The sequence below is a fragment of the Notothenia rossii genome (genome assembly GCF_949606895.1).
Source record: "Notothenia rossii genome assembly, chromosome: 7".
Lineage (NCBI taxonomy): Eukaryota > Metazoa > Chordata > Actinopteri > Perciformes > Nototheniidae > Notothenia > Notothenia rossii.
Genome location: NC_136905.1, coordinates 72,488,215 through 72,514,156, shown reverse-complemented (window position 1 = coordinate 72,514,156; position 25,942 = coordinate 72,488,215). Strand labels below are relative to the sequence as shown.

Genomic DNA, 25,942 nt, shown 5'->3' with positions numbered 1-25,942 from the left:
TTCCACATTTTAAATAAATTGTAGCTCAAAATACTGTATGATGCAAGATGTGTTACTCATTGTGTTCTGTTATAACTAAAGTGAGGTATCAGCAAAGTTACAAACATACTTTTTATATCAGCTTATATAGACAGGGTATATTCTTTTTCAAAATATGAAGTGTTCATTGTCTGCATCTCCCACTCCTGGTAATAAAGAACATTCTGTCCTGAAATTGTGCTACTGTCGCTTTAACATGACCCGCCACACCGGCGAACAACTGTTTTATGCAAATGTGACAAGCCGAACGTGCCGTGAGCCAATCAGAAGCGAGATCTAACCGCGGGAGATCTAAATTTCGCGGGACCAACTTTGGCGGTAAAAAAGCTGTTCTTCCCTAGTTCTTGTCCTGTTTGTATGGAGAGCGGAGCTCTGAGGTGGACGGACAGGAGTCACAGACAGTGTCGTTTCCGCATCACAAGGACTCACAATAAATCGTAAATCTCAAGTTGGAACCTGATCTCTCTTAGACCTGGAAGCCTTCTTGTGGTGGACTTTAAAAAACCTGGATGTTTGAAGTAGATAATTTATTTAACAGGCAGTTTCTTTGTAACCTGTAGGGTAAGTTTCCTCTGCACTTTGTTACCGGACAAAGGATATTAACGACTAGCCTGCTGTATTCACTGAAGAATATTGTTGAAATATACGCTTTAATTATCTTTTTAACCCATGCAGTTTGCACTTAATTGTCTGGGTTCTGCTGTATAACATTGCTGTTTGGCTCTTTTGTTATTATATTGGCAGGGTAGACGTATATGTTCATACAAAGCCTCTAGCAGCAGCAGCAGCTGCAGCAGCTTGCTAATTACAGGAAACCAGTTAGCAGGGCATCGATCAGTGCGCTTAGCTTCCAGTTTGACCAATCCGGTTATATTTAGTTTACTTTGGAAAATGATGCGGCTGCCTAAAGGCGTCTCTCCGGCATCAGGTCGGCCGGTAGTGGGACTGCCTTGTCCTCAGCAGAAGATGAAGGTTTTGTCCACCGGAGGAGTGAAGACCGAGTTCTTCAGCACCGGACTCTCCAGCCCACCGATGAGCACGGTACCAGCCGGTTATTTCACCCAGATCTGCAACACAGCCGTGACCGAACAAAGAGCCAACAGCCTGTATTCAACCCCCCACGGACCAGAGGCTAAACCCATCAGATCATCCTCCGGGCGACTGCCGGTAAGGAATCAAACACACACTTTTCAATAACTGAATACGAAGTGTGTCCAGTACAGTGGGTTATGTGGGCGGAATCATTCTTGATTTCCGTTGGTATGCATGTGTAGCAGCGTTTGGGGCACATTGAAATATGTTTTGACGTGATAAGCCACAGAGGAGCCACTGTGAGTGCTGCTGGATGTGTGTGAATGGTGTGTGTCTTTTTCCCTGCCATGTTGGGCTGTGTGACATCTTGTCCCGCAGTCCAGCTGTAGCTAGACAAGAGCAGGCGCTGTGTGTGTAAATCTGGGTTTGATGGTTTTGGTAGGGGGGGGGGAAAGAGTTGATACTGTTTGGAGAGTGTTTGGGGCCCCTCGCTTGTGAAAAGGAAGGATGAGTGGCCTACACAGTAGCAGACAGCCTGTAGCTTTTATAGCATCAAACAATGACCAGGCTGGTGGCAGACTTTAATGTAAACACAGAATTTCACTGTTATATTAACCATTTTGGGAACTTTAATTCATGTGTACTTTAACAAAAAAAATTCCAGAGCCATAAGTATCACTTGTATTTTTTTTGTGATTGCACAAATGACAGCTGCTCAAACAGCAACAGTCATCGAGGCACCACAGGACCTGTATAACTTATTCACAACACTGTAGGAAAGAGGTAGAGGTTATAGGTCGCAACCCAACAACTGCTGTCATTCCTTGAGAGTTGACACTAAAGTGAAAGGAGCTACAATGAAACATGGTGCCTTATTTTGTGATTTGTTAATGTAAATAAAATAAATGTGAGCACTGTTCCTGCAATGCATTGACATTATTGCTTCCCATTGCTGAATGATTATTTGAAAAGCTTTATGATCTGAGAGGATTGGATGGCACTCGTGTTAGTGCTCCACACCTGCTGTTGCTTGTTATATTTGGACACTTGTTTGAGGCCCGGCAGCCTTGTAGTTAGAGAATTGCCCCAAGGATAAAGGGGTTAGGGTTTAGACGAGGGTGTACAGGCTCTCCAAATCTCATGTTAACCCTCTGCCCTCTGAGCCTGTATTCACTAATAGGCCCTTCAAGAGGATTAGGTGGACATAAGTAAAGTGAGGAATGGGCTACCACCTGGCTTATCATATGCAGAGGTAAACTAAATTACAAGTAAGCTTTAATATTAGGTTGGTACATCATGTGAGAATTCAAATTCATTTGGTTGACTGACTTGGAAATGTACTCACAATTTAACCCAGCATTAAGACCATTTCATGCGACAGATGTTTTCCCTTTAACTGGCCCTAGCTAAAAAGAGTCAAGATGACATTTTGCTGATAGTGTTTTTTGCTGATAATGGTGTTGTCCATTTTTGCTCAATTTAGATACACACATTAGATATAGACATGTGTTTGGATTTGTTGTGGCTACAATAACTAAGACTTTTGAGTGTGTCATTTATTACAATGTTACACATTGTTGCATGTGTTACAGGACATCAGTTTAGGTGGAAAGGAGTGATGCACTTTTGAAATTACAGAGCAGGTTTCAAAAGTCCCAGAGACCCATAATTATGAAACTTCCTCTGCACATTTCAGTAAATGAGGCAAATGTTCAATTCTAGGGAGGGATATCAACTTAAAGTGTTATACGAATATGTGACTATAAGTAGATGATGAAATAAAGTGTATCTTTCGTGTGACAAGAATAACTTGTCCACTATTTCTTAAATACTTTGAGGTAGGCATTGTTTTTTTGGTGGGGGGGGGTTCTGAGTGCGTTCTTATCTTTATTACCACAGGCTACAGCTGCAGTTTTCTGATGGGTCATGTCCCAAATAAAATGATATTTCTCTACTCCAAATTATTTGTATACAGAAGTTTGGTTGCACAGCAGTATCCTGCCAAAATACCACTCTGAAGTAATTCATTTATTTCAATTTATTGCAGAATTACAAGATGGATTGGACAATAGAGTGTCCTCTTCATGTGTTTGCTGACACAGCAGCTTCATTGTTTGTTCAGTGACAGTCATGCGTCTTGTGTTTACAGGAAGTACTACTTCATGTTCAGCTCACTAGCTTCAACTTTAAAAGCCATACAGTAACCGTCCTTTAGATTTGTTTAACTGTGTAACAGGATGTTTGGCTAAACACTTAATCCTAAGTTCCTTTAAATTCAGACAATTTCCACTATATTTGTTTTGTACTCTACAAAAGAACTCTATTACTCTCATGCATAATCACATGCTTGAATGCAAAGCTTACTTGTGGGGCATTTGTTTTGCGACACTGAGTAAAGTGAATGTTTTACTGAATAAAGTTTAAACTTTAGCTGCCGGGATGTCATCTTTACTCATGAATGATTCTGACAGTAGTAGAAGGCAGTGTATCAGTGAGTGTCGTGTGACTTTTAACCAGGGTGTGTAGACTGCTGATAATGTTATGTCCCTCTTGTTTCCTTTTGGATTGATAGTGATGTAAATGTGTTGTAGGATTCAGGCCTCCCTCTAAAGTCCAGGGATGCCCCTTCTCTCTATAACGGCTACTTTTGATCCTCAAAGCAACAAGTCCCATTTACCTCAGCCAAATGGCAGTAAAGCAACAAGATGCTTCTGCATAATGTCAACCAGAAACAATGTCCCTCTTATTCCCTGTTTATGCCACATGTGCGTGTTCCCAGATTTTCCCGGAATGTGCGCATTTTGCCAAGACTGCATACGCATTGAGATCAGCTTTATGAATTACTCCTTTTCTCAAAAACTTCCTTCCACTGCTGCCTTGAATTAGCTAGTTGTTCCAGAGTCGAACCCCTATTGAGAATGATGACACTCTGGTGTGACATTGGCCACGTTTCCAACTGTATGCACTCAGCCAGAGTCTCTTAATGCTTTTCTGTGCCCCCTTATTCACCTTGTTTTACCCCGGCATCAGCATAATGTCCTCAATAGAGGCATTTTTGCATTTCAAAGCAGCCTGCAACCCCTCTCTCTATCCAATCCATTTTATTTCTATAGCACATTTAAAAACGATAGAGTTGAACAAAGTGCTGTACATCAACAACTGTTTAAAAATATAGCATAAATACATGAAAAACAGACAGGACATGAAACAAATTTAAAACACTCTACCCTGAACCCAAATGGGCAGATCCACCCTTCTTTCACCTCTTGAGAGTCTTGTTGACAATGTCAGCAGCAATGCATCAGGCATTGTTTGTCTTTTGACTCTCCATGGGTGTGGTAATGGGGTTTGTCTGCAGAGGAGTAGATATTTTTAGGCATACCGTAACTTACCCTTGGCCTCAATGGAATCCGATTCCCATGCAGCTCGAAAGACGAGGTTTGTTTTTTTGAAGAGAGGCCCTAACAGCAGACGTCCTTCACGTGACTGTGACTTTCTGTGTGAAACACTACTGTGGAGATTTCAACACAGCACCGTCAGCAAATCAGCCTAAGAATGTACAGCAGACAGAAGTAGCCATGTGTTGTTCTTTGGGTGTAACTGGGCAGGATAGTCTAAGAGATTAAATGTGTGCTAACTATAAACATTGTAATGTACAAGATGTCCAGCTTTGTGATATTAACTGATCACATTTAATAGTTTTGCCTTTGTGCTTGCCTATAATTCGATAATTAAACCGATGACAGCCTGTCTTTCCACCACAATAAATGGTGTTTGCGTAATATGGTTGAGTCACCAGAGAAATCCCATATGCAAAAAAGGGAGCACCCAAGCCTATACAGCTGCAGGGTGAAACCGTTGGTTCCCCTGTTACAACAATTCACCATGCCGTAGCTGTGAATTATTTACATACACGCCTGAAAAATGTAGACTGGTTGAACTTTACATTTAGGTCATTGAAGTTATGAAGTGAGTAAGTCTAATGTCAAGGCTGATCTTTTTTCACAATATTATGCTGGGACAGAAGAAATTGTACAATCAAGTAGAACCAGAAAGATCTAATCACTGTTTTCACTACAGCTGTCCCTGCTTGTAGCCACTTCAACGAGTATCACATTCCTCTCTGTGAACCCTGTTTTTTGGCAGCTTCTGTCAGTAGTCTGGGCCACATGTAAAAAAAAACACGTACAAAAATCCCATAAATAAATGCTAACAGCCACCATTTTGTTGAGATAAGCTGGTCACTGCCCTGACCTGTACGTTTCTCTTTCTTGAGTTACTGTGTGCTGTAGGGATTTGAAGCTGGTCCACCAGCAGAACATTCGTGTGTTGCTCCAGATGTCTCCAGTCAACAGGTGGACATGTCAGGGGGCACGCTGGGACAATGGCAGCCTTCATTTTCACCACACTCACACAGGCGCATCCACACGTGGTTGAGTCAATTCAGCACTTTTTAAGTCTCTGAGAGTCAGTTGTCTAAACCTATTAGCTAAAGCACTGCAGTGACAAAAAGGATTACTGTGGCCAAGTCTTTGTGAAGATACATGTAGGACAGGCAGCCATACAAAGCTGAAAGGTTAAGCGAGGACACAGTCATACATGACTCCTAACCAATGTAGCAAGTTACCCAGCAGCCTCGGTATCGTTGGGCTTTAAATCCCACACCTAGTGAGCTCAGTCACCCGAGGGTTTTGTGTGGGTGTAGTGTGTGGTGAAGGGAATGAATGTAGATATGCTTTCTTGTCAATCGTGTTGAAGTTGACAATTTACTGTCGAAAACTCAGCATTTTAGGGTGTTGCCACTTTGCACAACTTTTTAGTTTCTCAAACAGTTGGTCATTTCCCAATCCTGTGAGGAGGGGGATGGCTTCATGTGACTTTCACTTTTGTTACTACATTGGGCCATGTAGGTCATTGATAATAAATAATGGTCTCATGAAGATATTAAGTTTATATTGGCGTCCAAAGGTTGTGTACGTGCTTTAGGTTGAAGCTGCAGATCTTAGTGTATTATGCTTTTTAAAGTTAAGCAATCATCGGTTTGTGTGGAGAGACTGGGTGTTAAGCTGTAGGGCAAAGGGGATGTAGGCTGTCTCCAGGGGGGGAGGAGAGGTCATTGAATGAATCCAGGGATTTCCTCGCATTTTGTGGGCCATGGGTCGAGAGACGATCACCCCCTTTCCCTATTCACCCCCAAAAACACCCACACCATCAGCCCTGCTTGAAGTGCTTGGGGAAAGTGTGACGGGGGTGCTTTGTTCCAGCACTTGAGGGCGGTTGGCACATTTACGACACTTTGCAACAACCCCTTATTTATCACTGTCCTTAGCATGGATGTGGACGTGCCCTAGACACTTCATTCGCATGATTTAACTTTTAACCTGTCAAGAAAGAAACATTGTTTCCACCAGACCATAGTCTAGGAAATAATTCAAACGGTTGTTCACTCAATACAATGCAATGAGATCATAGTGAATATTACGACTACAAGGAGCACCCTCTTTGCTTTATATTTCGTTTTTTTAGTTTGTTTACTAACGTTCATTAACTCTTTTCTTTCCAGGCCAAAAGGAAGCTGGATCTAGAGGACCCTCTCTACATGCCAGAGTTCCGAACACCAAAAGGCAAAAGCAGCATCGCAGTGAGGATACCAAGTCCGAGGAGTGAGTACACCACTAGAGTCAGAGGATAGAGAGATGTGAAAGAGGTGGTGTAATGTTGTAGGTTTTGTGTGTAGATACTTGAACTTAACCCATGCTAGTATTGGCATCTGTGCTGATAAATTGTGCTTTTATTTAACGATTTTAGTGTACAGCACAAAAAAGGGAAATTCAATTCATAAAGACATATTTTTCTTCTCGGGAATAAGGAGGCACATTAAACAGGAAAATGACCATTTCAAAAAATAAACGGGAAGTTGTAAGCGTAGTAGAATATGGTCAAGGGTAAAGTTATATTAAGTCCCATTACATTATAAAGAATAGCAATTTTAAAAGAACAATAAAATACTATAATAACTTCAAACAGATAAGCCCCGGGATGTGGTTTGATTACAGTGCTTTACAATGGTACAGGTCCAAAGGGAATGCAAAGTAATGGCTTGTTTCAAGATTACACTTTTGCTCACAGATGGTCATGATGGGTAAAAAGGGCCAGCTCAGAACAGAAGCAACCTTTTATGAGTTTGTCGGTTCCAAATATCACATGGATATTTGGAACATGTGCTTTTGAAGACATGTGTTTTTAGGTAATAGAGATTTATCTCTGTGTGGTGTGAAGACTGTTAACGATCAATGAATAGGATCATAAACACAGATAGTGCTACATTAGTCACGTTCACACAGGTAATCAACACAATGACACTCGTATGAAGTTTTCACCTTGAGTATCTTTATTTTATTAGACCTAGCAACGAGGACAAAACCTAGCTGTGTTAGAGATGTTTAGCATTGCCCTACCAATACTTTTTTTTAATTAAAATGACTTAATGTGCCTTTGTCTGTTCCTCTGTTCTTAGCTCCAAAGTCTCCAGGTGAGCGGACACGGTACGATACCTCCTTGGGCCTGCTGACGAAGAAGTTTGTGGGTCTGATCGCAGAGTCTCCTGATGGAGTTTTAGATCTGAACTGGGCCACGGAGGTCCTGGAGGTCCAGAAGAGACGCATCTATGACATCACCAACGTACTGGAGGGAGTCCAACTCATTAGAAAGAAGTCAAAGAACAACATCCAGTGGCTGTAAGTACCAATACAGTATGAGACATTTGATATCGATAAAGGCATTAGTTTTAACGGGAGATATAGTTTTTCAGGAAAAAGTTTCATATACTTTGATACAACCAGTTTATGTAGGGCCCTTTAGTCTAACTGGTGATCAGGGGGTTTGTCCAAAAATAAATTTCAAAAGGTTGTTTAAAAGCTGTTGTGTGTTTCAATAATATTGTATGTATCTGCCCCCTAGTGGCTGTTAGGGGGCATTGTACTCAAAAACATCCACTGAACCATTACTCTCTATTACTGTGTCATTGTTATAGAGTTTTTAATTAAATATTTTGTACTGCATTCAGATTGTCAAACTATATTTTCAATCATGTGTATCCTCTGTGTTCTCGTAGGGTTGGAGATGTATTTGAGGGTGGTGCAAGTGGAGGAGAGAAGGCCTGCGCCCTGCGGAAAGAGCTTGGAGACCTGGAGAGGGTAGAAAGGTCTCTGGATGAGCTGATCCACTCCAGCACCGCACAGCTCAAACAACTCACAGAATATGAAGACAATAAAAGATATCCTTTACAACCGGTAGTGATTGTTTGTGTCCTCGTGGTTCTTTGTTGGTCTTATGGGTATGGTTACACATATAATTGTCTAGTTAATTCTGCTGTTGTCAACATCCTTGACCACACACTTTACGTTGGGCTATGTGACGTATCAAGACATCCGCTCCATCGGGACCCTCCGAGATCAGACAGTCATTGCCGTCAAGGCCCCCGCTGACACCAAACTGGAGGTGCCAGACACGGCAGGGGTAAGACAACCTAGTCATCACATAATAAAAACTCCAAAAACACAGAGTACTTGCAGCGAAACATCTATATGTATGTTTAATATTATTTTGTCCTTCTCATTACAGCAGGGCTCATTACAGATATATTTAAAGAGTAAGAATGGACCCATTGAAGTCTACCTGTGTCCAGAGGAGGGTCTCGAAGATGCTAGCCCAGTAAAAAGCGCCATCACCCCTAAAAAGGAGTTCCCTCAGCCCCTCTGCCATCCACCAGCAACCCCAATGGCTCCACCGTGCTACAGCGTCAAAGAGGAGCCGTCTGAATGTAAGCTGGGCTTTCTGTGGGGTCATGTGCAGTACTGTTAGATTCTCACTTTAATTCCACTGTGTTATAGGAATGCTATGATAAACTTTTAAAGGACGTTTTAATATAAGTAGTGTTACAAGTGAGCTTTAGGTACCTTTTTAAACAATCATTCTTTATGCTAAGCTAAGCTAACACCGGCTGGCTCAAGCTTAATTCTCAAGCAAGTGTACAAATATATTATTATATCCCAAAACCTCAAACTACTTCTTTAAGATCATGCATCAATTAAAGACATTAGTGCAGATTAAAGTGCCATACTAGTAAATATGTAATTAAAATAAATCCAATACTAAAATTAAGGAACATTTCAAACAATAAATACTTGTGTAGAAAAGAACATTAATAAACATTATACATTTCTAAAAATAAATACTTGCTACATGAACATAAAGGTACACAACTCATGGGTAAAGTTAAAAACAAAACGTGTTGAAAGATGAAAAACGAAATGTATTTCAATTACAAAAATAAGACATGTCAGGCTACGAATATTAACCTTTGTTCTCTCTGTTTTTAATCCCAGGCAACATTTCCACAGCTGCTTCCTGTGCTGCAGCCTCCACCGCCGCCCTGCTGGATGTGGAGCGTCTGCTGGGTCTGCCCCCCAGCCTGATGCAGATGACAGAAGACCAGCTTCCTTGCACCTCTTTTGCCCCCGACCCCAACACCCCCTTTGTCAGTTTCTCTCCCCCGTTGGACCACGACGATTACCTCTGGAGCCTGGAGGACAGCGAGGGAGTGTCAGACTTCTTCGACACCTACGATCTCGGAGAACTTTTGAAGAGCTGAGGTGTAGATGAAGGAGGGTGGAGGTAATCTGCGGGGATTAAAGGGGAATATTTAATGAAATGCCTTCACGAGGTAGTACATATTACACTATGAAGCCATAACTCTTTGCTTTTACCATGCCTGTTTTGATGTCAATGAACCCAAAGGAGGAGTTACCCCCTTTTTGATTATTTTATTGAGGGTTTAGATTGACATGGATGTGTAATCTCCAACCATTAGGAAACACTGTTTTAAAAGCATGTATTAACTTGAACGAACATAGGAGTTATTATGCATTTCACATCCCCAGCGACAAAATCTGATGCGTCTCATCAGGCGGTGTTTACAGTGACAACTCAGGAATTTTTTGTTTATTTTTGTTTCCAAAGGTTTTGTGCCACTCTTTGGCCTGTAGGGGGCAGCCTTGTATAATGTCAGCTTTAACTGCCATGCAGCTTTACATGATTCAATCACTGGATTCTTGCTGTGAATAATACCAGTTTTTGTAGGCGCATAAACAATATCTGATTTTGAGCTTGTGTTGCTTTGTCAGATCAGGTTCTCTTTCTCCGCCTTAAGCTTTATTTCTGGCCTCGTACCTGTTTGTGCCAAAATGTGAAAGGCAGCTTCTGACACCCAATAATGGAGCCAGATCCAGAGTCAATGACTGATAATGGGTCCTTTGTGACCACATACAATCTCTGACTGATCTAGAAGGCCACACTCACTCATGTTGGTATGGCAGCTTTCTTTCAAATCCAGGTTCTCCTCTATAAATGCGAATTTGCTGATTTTAATAGAAGTTTGTAGATTTAGTAGTGTGACACTACTATTGTATTTCTGAGGCAATACCCCCAAATAAATCACATTCTGCATCTGTGTTGCAGGTGTGATGGAAGGGGGGGGGGGGTTAATTGATGTAATTAAGGTTTAATTAGAGTAGCTATTTGCATTTGCTGTTGTTCAGAAATGGATGAAGTCTGCTTACTGTCTAGCAGCAACATAAATAAGAAATAATTATTGTCTTAGCTGTTTAAATTTCACGCCCATAATTGCTTTAATGCATGCTGGTGCAACCATTTTAAATTTCAAAGCCATGCACGCGACGTCAGAGCAGCTGTGTCTTTTATCTGTTTACATTAATTTTTTCGCAGCGTTCTAGACATTCGGAAATTTGAACTTCATGCAGATATAATTGTGGCTTTCCCTCTAAACTGCAGAGATAAGCTAATTGTCCTGTCCTAACAAAACTTGAAACGTGTGTGTGTGTGTTTATGTATGTGTGTGTGTGTGTGTGTGTGTATATATTTTTTTGACAGTTTGGGAAATGGGTCTCATGGTGTGTTTGTGTGAGTTTTATGATGTAGATTAGTTAATGTGAATTCAGAATTTGTAGTTATTTTTTTCAATGAGCATTATTTTTCTGGTATTTGTACATAATTTGTTTTGTATTTATACCTGCATCTTTGAAAGTTGATACTTGCCTTTTTTTATTTTTACAGAAGGCATAACTGTTTTTGTATGACATGCGGCACTTAATATTTTTGTAATATTGTGTGGTCTGTTTGAAATTATTAAATAAACACTGAAGCCATTGTTTACATTTGGAATTGAGCTCCATTGCTCACTTTTTATGTCATAAACCTGTAATTCCCTTACACAATTTGAACATTTGTTTAAAAAGATTCAGGGGAAACATTTATAATATTTATGCCTCATTGCTTTTCATCTGTTTCTTCAAGCCTATAGATTTATCTTAATAGGACCTGACTAGCACATGGGATTTCTTCATCAATACTGGAGTAGGTACCCAGAGGTTCAACTCAAAATAGTCTACTATTAATAATAGAGTGTTTTCTGTCTAAAACCAGCCAGGGCAACTGAGGATATCGACTTAATAGGAAGTGACATTCCCAGAGGAGAGAGAATAGGTCGACATGAAGATCTACAATGACACTGAATGGGCTTTAAACACAATCGGACAGGTTGACAAAAAACACCCATCATTCTTTGTGAGTTGGTTGCTTTGGAAACTAGCTCACAATAGGAGCCTAGGTCGATGAGGTCAAAGTTCAGTGGGTCACTGAGTAATAGCGCTAATACACTCGGGGGAGGGGGACATTTGCAAGGAGATAAATCTCAAATTGACCAATACATTTATAGATTTTCAGGTTTCTCACTGCACATTGGCTGCCTTTTGAGAATGATGATTTGATGTCTTTGACTAAATGCTCTAAAAAAAAAAAGGCCAACATTCTAGATGCTCTGTTCTCCCTGAAGCCATTTACATACAAGTGTATGGCCTTTAAAACGATCTAACAAAAACAGGAAGCACACAGTTTTGCCACATGTTGCTTTTTTTTTTCTTAACCCTTACAAAGAAATCCTGTCTCCGCATTTTTTTTGTAACTCCTGCGCCTGATGCTTATTAACCAACATCAGGTCTCTATTAGCGCTAAGTATCTATTAAGAAATGTTGGGTTGAACAGCTTTTGTGCTTAACAAGAGGTGGTAAACCGAAGTTTCAGAAACCACGTAGACATTGCAGTTGACGGTGAGGTTTACATGCCATCTAAACACCAGACCACCTCAGTTCAGTCACGTTGCACCTTAACACCAATTGCTTTTAGCTGAATGCTTTAATTGCCAGAAACTGAAAACCCTCTTTGTGTGCTGGCAAGTGACAGCTCGTCAGAAAGCAGCAACAACCTCAGGCCAAAATGTTGCATGTCATTATTTAGTACCACAGCCGCTTCAAAGGGACACATAATCGCAGTATTATTTTCATTAAAGGTCCCCTATTATAGTGTTTTACATCAATATATTATAGGTCTCAGATATATACAAAACATGTCTCTGAATTGTTTGGCTCAAAATACCCAACAGATCATTGTAGCATCCCATACACCCGTCTGTTTCAGCCCTGCTTCAAAAGTGCTGATTCTCTGTCTGTTACTTTAGATGAAAATAAAGTGCCACTCCCCACGCCCCTCTGCAAGATATTTGGTTAAAAAGAACACAATGGTGCTCTAGGAGGAGATTCAGGTGATCAGGTGGGGGGGGTGTTGGTGATTGGCTAATGGTTACACAAGCCAAAACATCGTTATGACATCATAAAGTGGCCAAAATCTGATCATCTCATTTTCAGACAGGTTTTTATATAAATGGATCAGGACAAAAAGTGAGCGAATATTTTTCCCGGAAACATGTTTATGTATACAATTCAAGAAAAAGTGGATTTTGCATAGGGGACCTTCAAGGGTTGGAGCTATTATAACATTGTGTATAAGTTATATACACATCTTATGAGATTCTGCAATCATTTTATCCTGGCAAGTATAAAACCTATAGTCTATTAGTATAGTTATCAATGTAATCATTATTTAAGGGATACATGCAATGCAACAGTATTCAACAGGTGTTCTCAGACTTCCTAGAAAAATATTATTCAAACAACACGATTTTGACATTATACTGCATTGATAATAATGAATCACAAACAAGTTTTACCACCTCTTACCTCTGGAAGTCTGGAAAGCTTTTTGTTGCTATACCAACTGTGATGACAGGCATGCTGGAGAGGGTGTGGCTGCTTGGTAAAGTTTGTTGCCAGCTGCCATACCACAGACAACTTGAATTTCTTTCCTGAGTAATAAACTTCAGTCAACTTCAGTTTTTTTGGGTGACGCAGCTCTTTTTGCAATAAAGGTGTTCCCCAGTCCTTCTTTTTAATAGTGCAGTTGTGCAGGTTCCTGAAACAGAAGTTTGACATTGAGGGCTCAATAGACACTTCTTATGCTAATTCCTGTAGAAAACTGTGTTTAACAAAAAATCAAACCCTTCCCTCTCTTACTCTCACAATCACTCACTTTTCAGTCATCCACGTCGACCAGAAGAGGGGTTATTTTACGGTAAGCCTGGGCCTCCTGGCTTGACAGGGGTAGTAAATTGATAGCAGAACTAGTGGAGCTGAGTCAACAACCAGAGAAGAGAGGGAGATTTTTCGGGGGGAGGTTGGGGGACCTATTGCTGCTGGGAAACAGCAAGGAAATCCTGGCTGCTGTAATCTTTACTGGATGTGTTTTCAACCTCTGTGCTGCTGCGTCAGAAAAAGAGAGAAGCTGCACTGGGTGTACCTCACTTCCTCGCAGCAAAAGTGAGAAATGGTGTGTGGAAAAGCCCCTGTTAATGTGAGAAGTAAAGAGTGAAATTATTACAGTGGCAAGAGAGAGTGTTAACAATGAATAGGTATGTGCTGTTTAGGAAGGAAAAGGGTGGAGATAAGGAGGGAAAACATTAAGTGAGTCACTCCAGTCTGTGTACTCAAACAATGAAGTTTCTATCTATCTTTTCCTCCTTTCCTTTGTCGTACCACCTCCCTGTGCTGTGCATCTCCCCCTCCCTTCCTCCCCTCCACCTTCCAAAACTATTTCCCTCTGCTGATTCCCTATTTTTCTTTTCTTCCCCACACCCTGTCCCAGCTATATGTTGTGCATTGCCTGCACAGACCGGTTTGCTCAGTTTTACAATAGGACCCAGGCTGGAAGGCTGGCAGACGCACAAAGGCTCTGCTTCTTTACAAGGGGCTGCAAAGAAACTGAAGGAGGGTATTGTTGGGACACAGCAAGACTCGGCATTACATCAGCCCAGATCCATGAAAAAGAAAAATGTGTGCATGCGAAATGAGCATGCAGACGCACATATATTTTACAACAATGGTCACCTACATGTAGTCATGCAAACTGTTTATATGCATTTGGACCTCTTTCTTTCTCTTTCCCTAACTGATCTTGCATGCATACATGTGTGCAACAGAAACAATGAGTGAATGAGGCCCTGGTTAAACTGGGTCAGCCATCTATTTATCTGGCTCTGCACTGTTTGGAGTTTGTCGCGTGCTCTCACTTCCTTACAAGAGTGGACATTTTTTCTTGATGATTGATTGGTTTCCAGCACCCTGCTTTCCCTCTGGAGAATCAAGCGCACATTTTGAATGGTGTGCTGCCTTCATTTGTATGAGGAAATATAATAAATATGTATTATCACTTTGTGTGTCTACTGAAAAATGATTGATGGGCACCTCAAGCTTACACTTTAAGGCTGTGTGCATGTATGTCTAAATGCAACAGATGTTTAACCTTGTGCTTTTAGAGTTATTTGTTAGGAAAGAGACTTGCAGCACAAAAAGGAGTTTGACTATCTTTGTGAATGTGATCATAGCACCACTGTGAGTGCACATAGTTAAAACGTAGCATCAAATATTCACTGTTCACTGTTTGACAGAGAAAAGTAGTTACAGAGAACAGAAAAACAAACTTACCCCACAACGTGAGTCTGTTTGTGTGGTTATAATACCCTCAAGTGTCCTAATAGAGCTGGGACAAATGTCCCTTCATAAAGCTAATGTAGGCAAATGTGTGGTTTTGTGGTTAAACCAAAGGGAGCCACTGTACTTGATAGCTTCCTAAAATCACCTATCTGCACTTCATAGTGTATTATATCACTGCTCTCCCCGAGGCAAGGATCAGTGATACACCCTCTGCTTTGAGTTGACAGGTTTGACAATGCTAGGCACGCAGGAGTTATGTTCTAAACACAACTCGTGATTTTTTTTTCCATCTTTGATGCACTCTTTCCTTTTCTTTCACTTTATCAGATTTTTTTCAGGAGGAGGTCAGTGGGAGGGTCTTTAGAAAAACTCCCTCATTGAAAAATGTCTTTTCATGAGATGAAAAGGAAGAGGAAGAAGCTTTGGAGCCTGAGCCAAAGGGATAGCCAGGGGCGTTATACCTCCAAACTCTTGATTAAAGGGCAGTTGCACAGCTGCAAAAGCACCACCTCAGATGTGATACATGTGTGCAAGTACTCATTTTTCATCTACAATACACTTTTAATAAAACATCAAAGCTTTTAGTTATAATATTGTTTAGTGATACTCAATGAACTGTCTCAGTGCAAGTGCTCTTGCAAAGCACCACCATCACCTCATCCAGTGAAAATCCTCCCCTTCAGTTTAGTCTCTGAATGAGGTATTATGTATAACCATGGCGACCACACTGCAGACTCTCTGCAGTTTGCATAGAAATGAGAAATAAGAATGAAAGAGAAGCAGACAAGAGGACACACAAACTCTATTTTCTCTCTGCCGAGTGCCAGAAAGCACAAACATTCCCACGTGATGATGAAGTTTGCTCCCTCCCTCTCGGGGCGGACAATAGCGCGCTGGCGCACCTCCACGCGCACACATTCACAGAGTGGAGCCTAAACTTCGGTCAGGACACAGGTCCGCTTTTAGACAACTTTGTACCTGAACACGCTTTTTAGGGACCAGTGCTCAAAGGAATACAGTCTATTTTCAGTTCTTGCGCACAATGGTGGAATCAACTAGTTATTTTTCTTCTAAGTGGAATTACAAGCGCGCTTGAAACTTTGCCTCACGTTTCTCCTCAGTGATTGTCAGACCCTTCTATCTCCAAACATGCCGGAGCGAATAAGCATTTTGGACTTCGTGGTCCTCACAAACGAGGATATGTCTTCACCGGGGAATTCAAGTTTCCAGTCCAAAATGAGCGACTGTCGAAACACAGTTTCAACCGTGGAGGAGGTAAGAGATGTGAAGGCAAGGTGGTGCAAGAAAACGTGCACCTTTTTGTCTGTTGTTTACCTGTCCATAATGCCTGGCTGGCTGAAGGAGGCTACACTCACCTGTAGGCTAGCCAGTTTACTTTTCTTATGTAACAACTTGAGGGGGTTTACAGCAATTTGAAGATGAGCCCTTATGTCGTCAAACGTTTATTTGCAGGTGAGCACAGGTGAGCACAGAGACAAACTAAACATGAAGTCTTTGCCCCAGCCCGAGGTTTTGACAAAACAGTCATTTCAAGCTGTAAAAGCTAACTAATGCTAACAGGGTACTTTCACTGAAGGAAAGGTGCAGTGTGTTTTAATAAGCACAAACTGGTGTTGGGGAAAACTTTCTGACATGAATGTCTGTGGTATGCTGATTTGGGGGTGACTGGTGCTCTCCTTTTAACCTTTGAGACCATTGGACTATTATTCCGGTTCTGAACTGGAACATTTCACAGTTGTTTTTGCACATGTCAAGTTGCCTCTGTTTTCTATGTGGTGCAGAAAAGTGAAGGTTACATGAGGTAATGTAGTTTACAGAGAGAGTATATGTGTCCTCATATGTGTCAAACTGAGATTGGACACTTACAGACAACTCTCAAGACATGCCAGAAACAAATGTGGCCCTTTGACAGAATGTGGTACAGTTCTTGTAAGTGTAAACAGACATTTGTCCATGGTTGCAAACATATCTGTGAAGGCCAGTCCTTGCATTTTTTCTTTTTGAACTTGTGCATTGGCTCAAAGCCAATTTGCTTGTCTGTTAGTGTTTGTTTGAAATGTGTTTTTCCAAACATTCCCGGCAAAGAAGGAAACAGGTTGGCAGCCATGAACTCTGCCATAAAACAAATAATCCAAGTGTACACACAAGTCGATCCTTCCGTGTCCGTCTTCCTTGTGACATAAACACTATGGTACACTGTTCTACTGTAACTCAAGATGTGTGTCTGTTTTCAGCTGAGCTCACATCAGTTTGAGTCACCATAGTTGGGCCATGTTGGGGAAGATCACATAGTTTTCAATGGTTGCATCCATGCATTGTATCCAGTTGATATATTTTTCAATAATAAGTCTTAGAAAGTTTGTGAAAGATGAAAGGTTTCCATTAAGACGTTTCTGGCTGGAAACTGACTTCTGAGCAGAGATGGAGACGGCAGCGTCCAGGGCTTATAAAGAGTTTTACACAGCTGTCTGATCTATTTATCTTGGGATAATATCCTTTTTATGGCAATGACATACTGGAAAATACATAGCTGGAATAGCTACTCTGGGGAGGGACATTTGGGAATCCTACACATGCTCATTTACAGACAGACAGACAGACAGAATCACACAGACCCAAATGCGACAGTCCCTTGGCCTTTATAGATAGATCTATGCTTATAATGTTTAGTCTGCTTAGCAGGGACAAGCTTGATTAATGGCTAGGCAATGAGTGGGCATGTGTGTGGTTTACTGCGGCAGGCCGGCAGACAGAGACACCATTTACCCCAACACACACTCGGCTGCTTGTTACTCATTACTCCTGATTAGAGGCGATGATAAAAGGAGAACGAAGGGGATAAGGACTGGTTTCATTTTCTACAGCTGTAAGCTATAATTTGTTTGAGTTTTTTCATACAGATCTAAAGGTTTCTTTCTACTATGGATAACATGTTGAAATCATACACTGGATTTTCCTACAGCTATTTATGTCATGCTAGTTAATGCAGTAAATAAGGATCACATATCAGTCGTGCACACACCCTAACAGCAGGTGATCATAAGCTTGCATACGGGCGTAGGGAGACTCTGTAAAAGACACTGAAGTTTCTCTACATCAGTAGGGTGGACCTCATTGCCCTCTCCAGAAGGGATGTGTGTCAGTGTGTTCGTCTCGACTGAAGGGTGGGTTGTCTGTATGTTGGTTTGTCCTTGTGCCATTATTTATTTCACTACATTCAACAAACACAACCTGTTTCCTTAACCTGCACCAGCTTGTTTCCACTGTTTATCCTCTGTCTGCCGACCAACTTACAAAATTGAGGAAACTGCAGCCACGGCATCAGCGAGCAACTCCCATCTCCAGTCGCCACAAAATCCCTTTCCCATTCATTGTCTGCAGGGTTACCCAAACCCACGCCACCTTTTAATTAGCGAACTAACACTTAGGGAGTGGACTTGACCGTCGAGGACTGGGGCATGTAAGCAACACCATCTAACTAGGCAGAGCCTGTGTTAAGCCTATATTATTGCCTCATTAAAGCTATTTCTAGTGCCATGTACATGTAGGTGGAGCTGCATGTATAGCCCAGTCAAACAAGTTGCCTGTGTGTTGGGGATAAACAGGAAGTAGTTTACAACCCTTTTGGTTTGGGAGATTGATTGTCCAACTTCAATGACGCCAATTGACTGTCTGCTTTTTGCCCTGAATCATGTGGGAAAAGGTGAAAAAGTGTTGCAAAATGAATTCCATGACATCAGTCATGGTTGTACATGACAACACAAGACAGACGATTGCCTTGTTCGTAAGTCCTGACTCACCTGTTCACCTTAGTCACGCCGTGAGAAAAATAAGCATATTTTATCATACAAATGCATTCCTACTCTAAGCCTTGAGAACAGTAACACTAGTCAAACATCGTCATAATTGAGAAGTTGATACTGAATCTATGAAAGATTGTAACCCACAGTCTAAACATTGGCAAGAGGGAGGCTTGAATGTTGTATGGTTCGACGATAAGAGGATTATGTTGATGGGAGATGATTGAAGGATGACGTTTTACTGTTTATACCTCCCATTAGCTATCCCTTTTCTATCTCTGAATGTATTATTAGGCAAATCATCAAGCAAGCCTACTGTATGGCAACATTTGATTTACAGGATGTTTTGTTATTGTTGCATAAAATTATAGTTATTTAGTTGATAGTACTAGCCATTATATCCATTATATAAAATGTCCAACCCTGTCATTGTCTCACTTTTTCATTATTCTCATTTTATGGCAGTCTTTGGAGATGGACCACTCAACTCTACAGAGGATGAAGAAGATGATCAAGGCTATACACACTTCTGGACTCTGTAAGTATCTCTGGCTCACTAAATATAGTCTCATTCACATAATGCATTACTAGTTCAAGTAAGCCTCTCAACAAACCGGCAGATGATATTTGGTCAGTTGGATCAGTAGCTGAAATTATTTCATCCAGAGCTTCCAGAGGACTCCTAGTCCATATCAATGTTGGCTATAAGAGTTAATCTTTGTCCTTGAAATGTGTAGTTTGACAAAAAAAATTCAATTGAATCCATATCTAATTGCATTTCTGTAGATGTTATCATCACATAGGCCATTTGATAGAGAACAATGCTCCACCAAGAAAAAAGTATGTGGACCTTGAGTTGGGATTGGTTTGTCAAACAAATATTCCCAGCACACCTTTTGACTGCTTATCATAAGGATGTTTGCCCCTACTCATGAGCAATTTCAACACGGCACATCGTGTTTAGGTAAAGGTCACTCTCTGTTTTGGCAGGATGAGCCGTTCAGTGCATAGGGGAGCCTCAGCGTAATTCATTGTACAAGCCTTGAGATGACATCATGAGGCTCATGTGGGCAGCGGTGTTTATGAGTGAGGCCCCTTGTTATGGGACCAGAGAGCGTGGGATATGGGGTGATTGTGTTTATATCCATACAGAGTGTATGATTTTGTGGTGTGTGCGTCTGTGTTAAAGAAAATGGTATGTGTGGTTTCGGCAACAACGGGGGGCAATACAGTGACCTCACAGATCAACTGGGTCATTAAGTGAATGTTTTGTCAGATTGTATGCGTCACTACAGAACATTCAAATAACTTTGGATCCATTACAAGTCAAAATGCACAAGATGTGAGTGTTCACCTCAAAAATGCACAGGAGACGCTTAGCTCAACATATCCTCAAGTTGTTTTTGTTGCACTCTCTTACAAGTCTGCTTCCCATTTTGAGGTTTCAACTCATAGTTTTTAGTAAAAGTGAGTCAGAGCGCTGCCCAGAATTAGGCAACCAGAAAGCAGCAACACTGGCTGCAGAGAAGTGATCCATGTTTATTCTCCATGTGTATTCACTTTTACCTTCTAACTAGAATCATATGGGTTAGTTCCAGTAATATGACCATGGAAGCCCCCCCCCCTTCCCCTCCCCTTCATTATGTTGTTGAACCCCTTAATGAGTCCTGATGTTAATCGAAGGTCTGACTCACCACGCATTCAGACCCAGTCGTACGCCCACTCCTCCCCCTCACTGCGCCGATGGTCCGTTTCTCTGTCCCCCACACACACACACACACACACACACACACACACACACACACACACACACACACACACACACACACACACACACACACACACACACACACACACACACACACAGCTCGTCTTTCCATCTCTGTTCCCATAAATCGCTAAGTACCACTTTTCTGCCAAGATGCTGTGGCCTACGAGTCTGTGTGTGTTCTGGCAGAGGAGTGAAAGAGTAGAGTTGCCCTGTTGGTATTTGGTAGTTAAAGGTCAGCTGTGAAATCGTCCTCTCATCTCCTCTGTGACTCAGCAGTTTGTTGTTTGATAGATGCATGCATGTTATTTGTTATTATACTTTTTGAATGCTGCCCTAATGGCTCTGTTCTCCTGCTCCCCGTTGATTTTGTGTTTTCCATCTTTCACTCTGTGTGCTTACTTTCCATAAATACACAGATTTTCTGTTGCACAAAATGTTTGACTTTCCTTTCCAGCCTGTTGGTAAAATTGTGTCTGTCTGTCTTCCAGCTACAGCCAGTTTACCATTTTATATTTGTCTTGGGGTGGAAACTGTAGTAAAAGAGACAACTTGCCTTACTTCTGCTTATTTCTACTTATTCTGTTTAGTCTGCTTGCGACACTTCTGCAGATGTCTGGGCCATTTGCTCCTCCATACCTTTTATTGTTTTTAATCCACAGCTATAAATAAATCTGATTTTGGGGTTTCCTAAAGTCAACCGGAATGTTACTATATGACAGTAAACAGACTTTGGTTGTATTTTGATTGAACACGATTATTTCCATGTGGCTTGGAATCGTAACGTCTGTTTATTTGATGTCCTTGTCTAAGCCTAACATTAAAATAGCTGTAGGGTAAAACCTCTTTTAGTGAAATGTAAACCTTTGTGGTGCCGGCTAGAGCTCAGATTATTTTCCACATCAGCCTTTTCCTACATAAATAAAACTGACCTTACTAAGGTCATGACCCTGGGTAAAGCAACCTATAAGCCCTCATGTTAGCTTGTCTCCAACTCCAGGATGGGTGGAAACCAGGACTAATTTATCCCACATGTCAGGGTAAAATACTCTCACTGCAACAGAGCAAGTCAATCTGCCATGTTAAGATCATCCCCCACATGCAACTCAAGTCTAAGTAACCTTTAAAAATCTCTATGTCAATACTTATTTTATGTGAATGCGTGTTGTTTTGCAGCCCATGTGGAGAACAAGGAGCAGTATGTTGAGGTGCTGGAGAATCTGGGGAATAGCCACCTGACCCAGGACAACAACGAAGTCTCCACAGGCTTCCTCAATCTGGCTGTGTTCACCAGAGAGGTCACAGCCCTCTTCAAAAATCTGGTGAGGAGAGAAGTGTGGAGGAAAAGGGGAAGGGAAAATAGAGGCTTCCTCAAATTAGCTGTCTTTACTAGAGAGTTCAAACCACACTAAACCTTAGCATACTGAGGGAACAAGGTAGGATTTAGTTTATTTAAAACAACATCAGGTGACAGAAACCCCACATCTCTCCTCCTGAGATGTTTGAAGTGTGTGTTCACTATGGCAAAGGAAAAAGTGTTTTCAACAGCTGCATGCTAGCACCTCTTGACTCCAAAAGCTGGGGCCGTCTGAAACCCTCCCACTGATAGTTTCTATGGCGATGATAATTTATCCCAGACCTCCATGTGTGAGTCAACACACACCGTCGCACACACTCCCTCCGATGTGTCAATCAAGGCCTCACATGGGACACTGGGGCTGAGGTGGGAAAGTCAAAGAAATGACTTCCTTTGTCTTTTTTCAATCTACTTTGCCTTGAACTCGATGTTTAACGTCATGAGGTTAATAAAATATGTTTAAAGGAGAGTTTAAGACTGTACTTACACATAGGCTTTTTTCTTTTTTTAAGCAGCTTTATTTATAACACAAAGAAAAAGAGTACAGTGACAATGAGGGACAGTTTAAGTAAGGATTCCTATCTTAAACAGAACCACAACTCCAAAGAAGCATGTTTTAAATGAATGCATAGCTTACAATAAAACAGTCACGTCAGTTGTTAAATCCCTTTAAATGTTGCTGACGCATACAATTGAGGAACAGCATTACCCCCCTTTTTTTTTTGTGTTTCCTGTACTAAATTAGATAAGAAAGAAGCATTGAAGCTCATTTCCTTAGCTCTTAGAGAATTTTAACAGCTCTTATCATGGCTTCCGCTTAGTTAGGAACCTTCCTTAAGAAAAAAAGACCTGCCTGGGTTTTATAGATGTTAAGAGGAAATGGGGTCCATAAGACTCACAGGAGGGGGATTTAAGGAGCGGAGCGTGTCCCTTTTTAATGCCGTGTCTGATAGCATACTTGTCCCAATGTTTAAACAGCATTGAGCTGTGTCATCCGCACATGTGTTGTTGACACTTTGAGAGTGGGTTATTCCACCGTGTCCGTACTCGATGTATGATCTACTAGTTACCTCAGCTTTTGGATGTCAACCAAAACAATCTGACCGCTTTCCAGGCCTCTGTGTCAATATATGAAGGTCAGCTCTGCAGTCAGCTCACGGAAGTGGTTGGACATTATTTATGTTAAGATCAAATCCACAAGGATCCAGGGAAAGGCTGCAGTTACTACAGACTTTGTACATCATGTATGTAGTCCTACTGCATGTCTGAGTATAAAGATGTGAAGTATTTCCAAGGGGTTTTGTGGTAATTGAGTTTTACTGTAAGCAAAACCTATTAGCGGTATGTTTTAGATGTTCTTTGATTCATTCTCCAACTCTGTTTCCCAATAGACTTGGTTCACTTCAAAAACGGTAATAAAATAAATTGTGTCATGCTTTGGATGAAAACAATCTTACTGGTGTAGATTATTATCCAGTCTTTTGTTTTGATGAATCACTAGTTTAAAGTGACTGAATCACCATGTTTTTTTTAGCTTTCCTTACTTATTCCCAGAAATGGGGGTCTATAGGGAGATAAGAGTGTGTAGAAGATGTGTGCTTTGTGAGTGTTTATCTCATACTGCATAAGATAAGGGACACCTGGGATATTACGTTGATTTTCTTTTTAATTTCTTTGATGATTTTCTTTTAACATGTTCAGGTACAAAACCTCAACAACATCATGGCATTTCCTTTGGAAAATGTGCTGAAGTCAGAACTCCGGGACAGCAGACTAGTGAGTCTACATTTAATTTCAAATTCATTCAATAATAAAACTGCTGGCTAAACATTTTACAGTTCTGTTTAATTTTGTACTTCAATAGTAAATAGCCAGTCTGCTGTGAGGCTGTCAGGGAGACATATCCTGAGGTTTATAAGTAAAGGAGGGCATTGTGATATTGAAAAAACCGTAAGATTATTTTGTATATCAATAGTGAGACAAAATGTATGCTTGTAGCTTCCTCTAACTCAGCAAAAGCCCATAAATACAAGCAATTGTTATAAATGGTCTCTAATGTAGACTGTTACATTAGAGGAGATAACATTCGATCATAGAATTTCAGTAAAATAACTATAGTCAATGTATAGTCTGTCACCAGTTCAAGTCCCGGCAAGACCAAGTGCTACCGAGGTGTCCCTGAGCAAGGCACCGTTCCCTACACTGCTCCCTGGGCGCCGTTCAAAATGGCAGCACACTGCTCCTAACACTAGGATGGGTCAAATGCAGAGAAACAATTTCCCCACGAGGGATTAATAAAAGTCCATCTGATATATTGTCTGGTTTTCAAAGAGCGAAGAGTCATATCAAGGTTTGTTCTTGCTCGCCAGTGAATAGAGGACCAAGCTTTACGAGAGGAGCCATGTTGAATTCATTAGTATGTTTGGCATTTTGCAGTTCAGGAATACAGTAGATGTTGACTTTACTCTCCAAAATAATATCACAATGTTATCAGTTTTAGGATGGATTTCCTCTTCAAGCAGGTCTTTCTGTGTCGCAGACGCAGCTGAGCCTATTAAGATATTGGATCAAATGAGGCTGTTTATGCAGATAATGAGTAAGACTGAGCAATGTTTCAATACTGCACCAATCCGTCTCACTCAGTATTTTTCCTTTTTAGATTTGCCATGCCGACAGAGTAGTGAGTAATAACACGCTAATGCTCCTGTGAGCTTCTGTCACTGCCCTGTTTTTTGAAACAGCTGATTCGACAGCTGAACATTGCTTCACTATAACTATGAGGAAGGCAACGCGCTACTGAAATCCTGTTCAGCCAGTTAGCAGATTAGTTAGCATAATGTGAGTAATCACGTCTCTGTCTGGCTACGCAGATGATAAACAGTGTGGTAATATACTGCTTTACCGAAATGTATTGAACCACAGAATTTAAACTTCTTTTCTCTTTTCTGCAGGAGCTCAAGAAACAGATGGAGAAAAGTTGGAAGGAGTATGACATAAAAATGTAATTAACCATACGTCTAATTTGTTACCTAACACTCATATATCTGCTTATTATGTGATTAGTGTCCAATTACTCACCTTTACGCCTGAGAGGGATGTTATTGCCTAAGAATCACTTTGCAGTTTCATAGTTCTTGCTGTTTTTTTTTTTTATCAGAGGTTAATAGGATAATAGTTCATTCCCTATTGCCTTTCTCCATTACATTTCTGAGAGAAAAACTGAGGCATTGCACTTTGCAGCCATCATTTGATTTCATTCTAACGTTGGGCAGTTGTTTCAAGTGTTTCATAATGTGGTAATGAAAGTTCACCCCCCACCCCCCCTCCTTTATTGTCTCTCATAAATCTTCCTCTCACTGCTGTCTCTATGAGTAAGAAAGAAATAAAACACTTAAAATGCTCCAAAAGTTAATCATGACGGACAGAAAGTTTTAAAGATGAAAGACTTGTGAAATTACTTGGGATACGATTTTATTTCGTTTGCTCTTTTCCTTATGCTTCCCCCACCCATCAGAGGGAAGCTGGAGAAGGAGAAGACACGGCAGCTGGGTCTGATCAGGACAGAGGGATCAGACGGAGGGGAGGACATGGAGAGGGAGAGAAGGGCCTTTCAGCTGCAAATGTGTGAGGTGAGGGATTAGTGCCAGTCAAAATACCCAGGCACCTTTCACAAACCTGAAATGGGGATTTAGTTCACATGGGTGGTCTGCTTGTGGATTTCATATTTCATCCATGGTCGACTGGATGGCCTGTGTCAATCCCTTTTGTGTCTCTCCAGCAATTCCTATGACGGAAAAAAGATGGCTTGGAAAGTCATACATGACTTAATTGGTTTCGTCTTGCAGTTGCAGTAGAGCTTGGTCATACGCAGTAGAAAGTGCAGTTCAAAGGCAGATGGAAATGAGTCATAACTCTAACCTGAAGCACACAATTCTTGTGAAATGCACTGGCAGTGCTGTTTTAT

General features: G+C 41.1%; 2 protein-coding genes across 3 annotated transcripts in view; both read left to right on the top strand.

Annotated features, from left to right (window-relative positions):
• Positions 1-369: 369 nt before the first annotated feature.
• e2f2 (E2F transcription factor 2) lies at positions 370-11,313 on the top strand. Its single transcript, XM_079693836.1, has 7 exons — positions 370-1,206; positions 6,635-6,734; positions 7,589-7,808; positions 8,186-8,347; positions 8,475-8,589; positions 8,695-8,893; positions 9,459-11,313. Exons 1-7 carry the CDS (start codon positions 931-933, stop codon positions 9,722-9,724), a joined length of 1,338 nt encoding a protein of 445 aa, XP_079549962.1. The 5' UTR covers positions 370-930; the 3' UTR covers positions 9,725-11,313.
• Positions 11,314-15,838: 4,525 nt separating this feature from the next.
• Positions 15,839-25,942, top strand: part of asap3 (ArfGAP with SH3 domain, ankyrin repeat and PH domain 3) — a 21,850-nt gene continuing 11,746 nt past the window's right edge. Inside the window, exons 1-6 of one of the 2 annotated variants that reach the window (XM_079640654.1) lie at positions 15,839-16,307; positions 19,319-19,391; positions 21,798-21,943; positions 23,680-23,754; positions 24,930-24,979; positions 25,493-25,607. In XM_079640654.1, coding sequence (XP_079496780.1) covers positions 16,182-16,307; positions 19,319-19,391; positions 21,798-21,943; positions 23,680-23,754; positions 24,930-24,979; positions 25,493-25,607 — 585 coding nt within the window. In that variant the 5' untranslated portion in view covers positions 15,839-16,181. The remainder of the gene's footprint in view (positions 16,308-19,318; positions 19,392-21,797; positions 21,944-23,679; positions 23,755-24,929; positions 24,980-25,492; positions 25,608-25,942) is intronic. The other variant, XM_079640653.1, reaches the window with a different exon arrangement.

Excerpts from the sequence above, each read along its gene's own strand:
- e2f2 (XM_079693836.1), top strand. The coding sequence starts at position 931 with ATGATGCGGCTGCCTAAAGGCGTCTCTCCGGCATCAGGTCGGCCGGTA. Across the intron at positions 8,348-8,474 it reads GAATATGAAGACAATAAAAG|GTTGGGCTATGTGACGTATC; the intron begins ATATCCTTTACA and ends CACACACTTTAC. Across the intron at positions 8,894-9,458 it reads CAAAGAGGAGCCGTCTGAAT|GCAACATTTCCACAGCTGCT; the intron begins GTAAGCTGGGCT and ends TTTTAATCCCAG.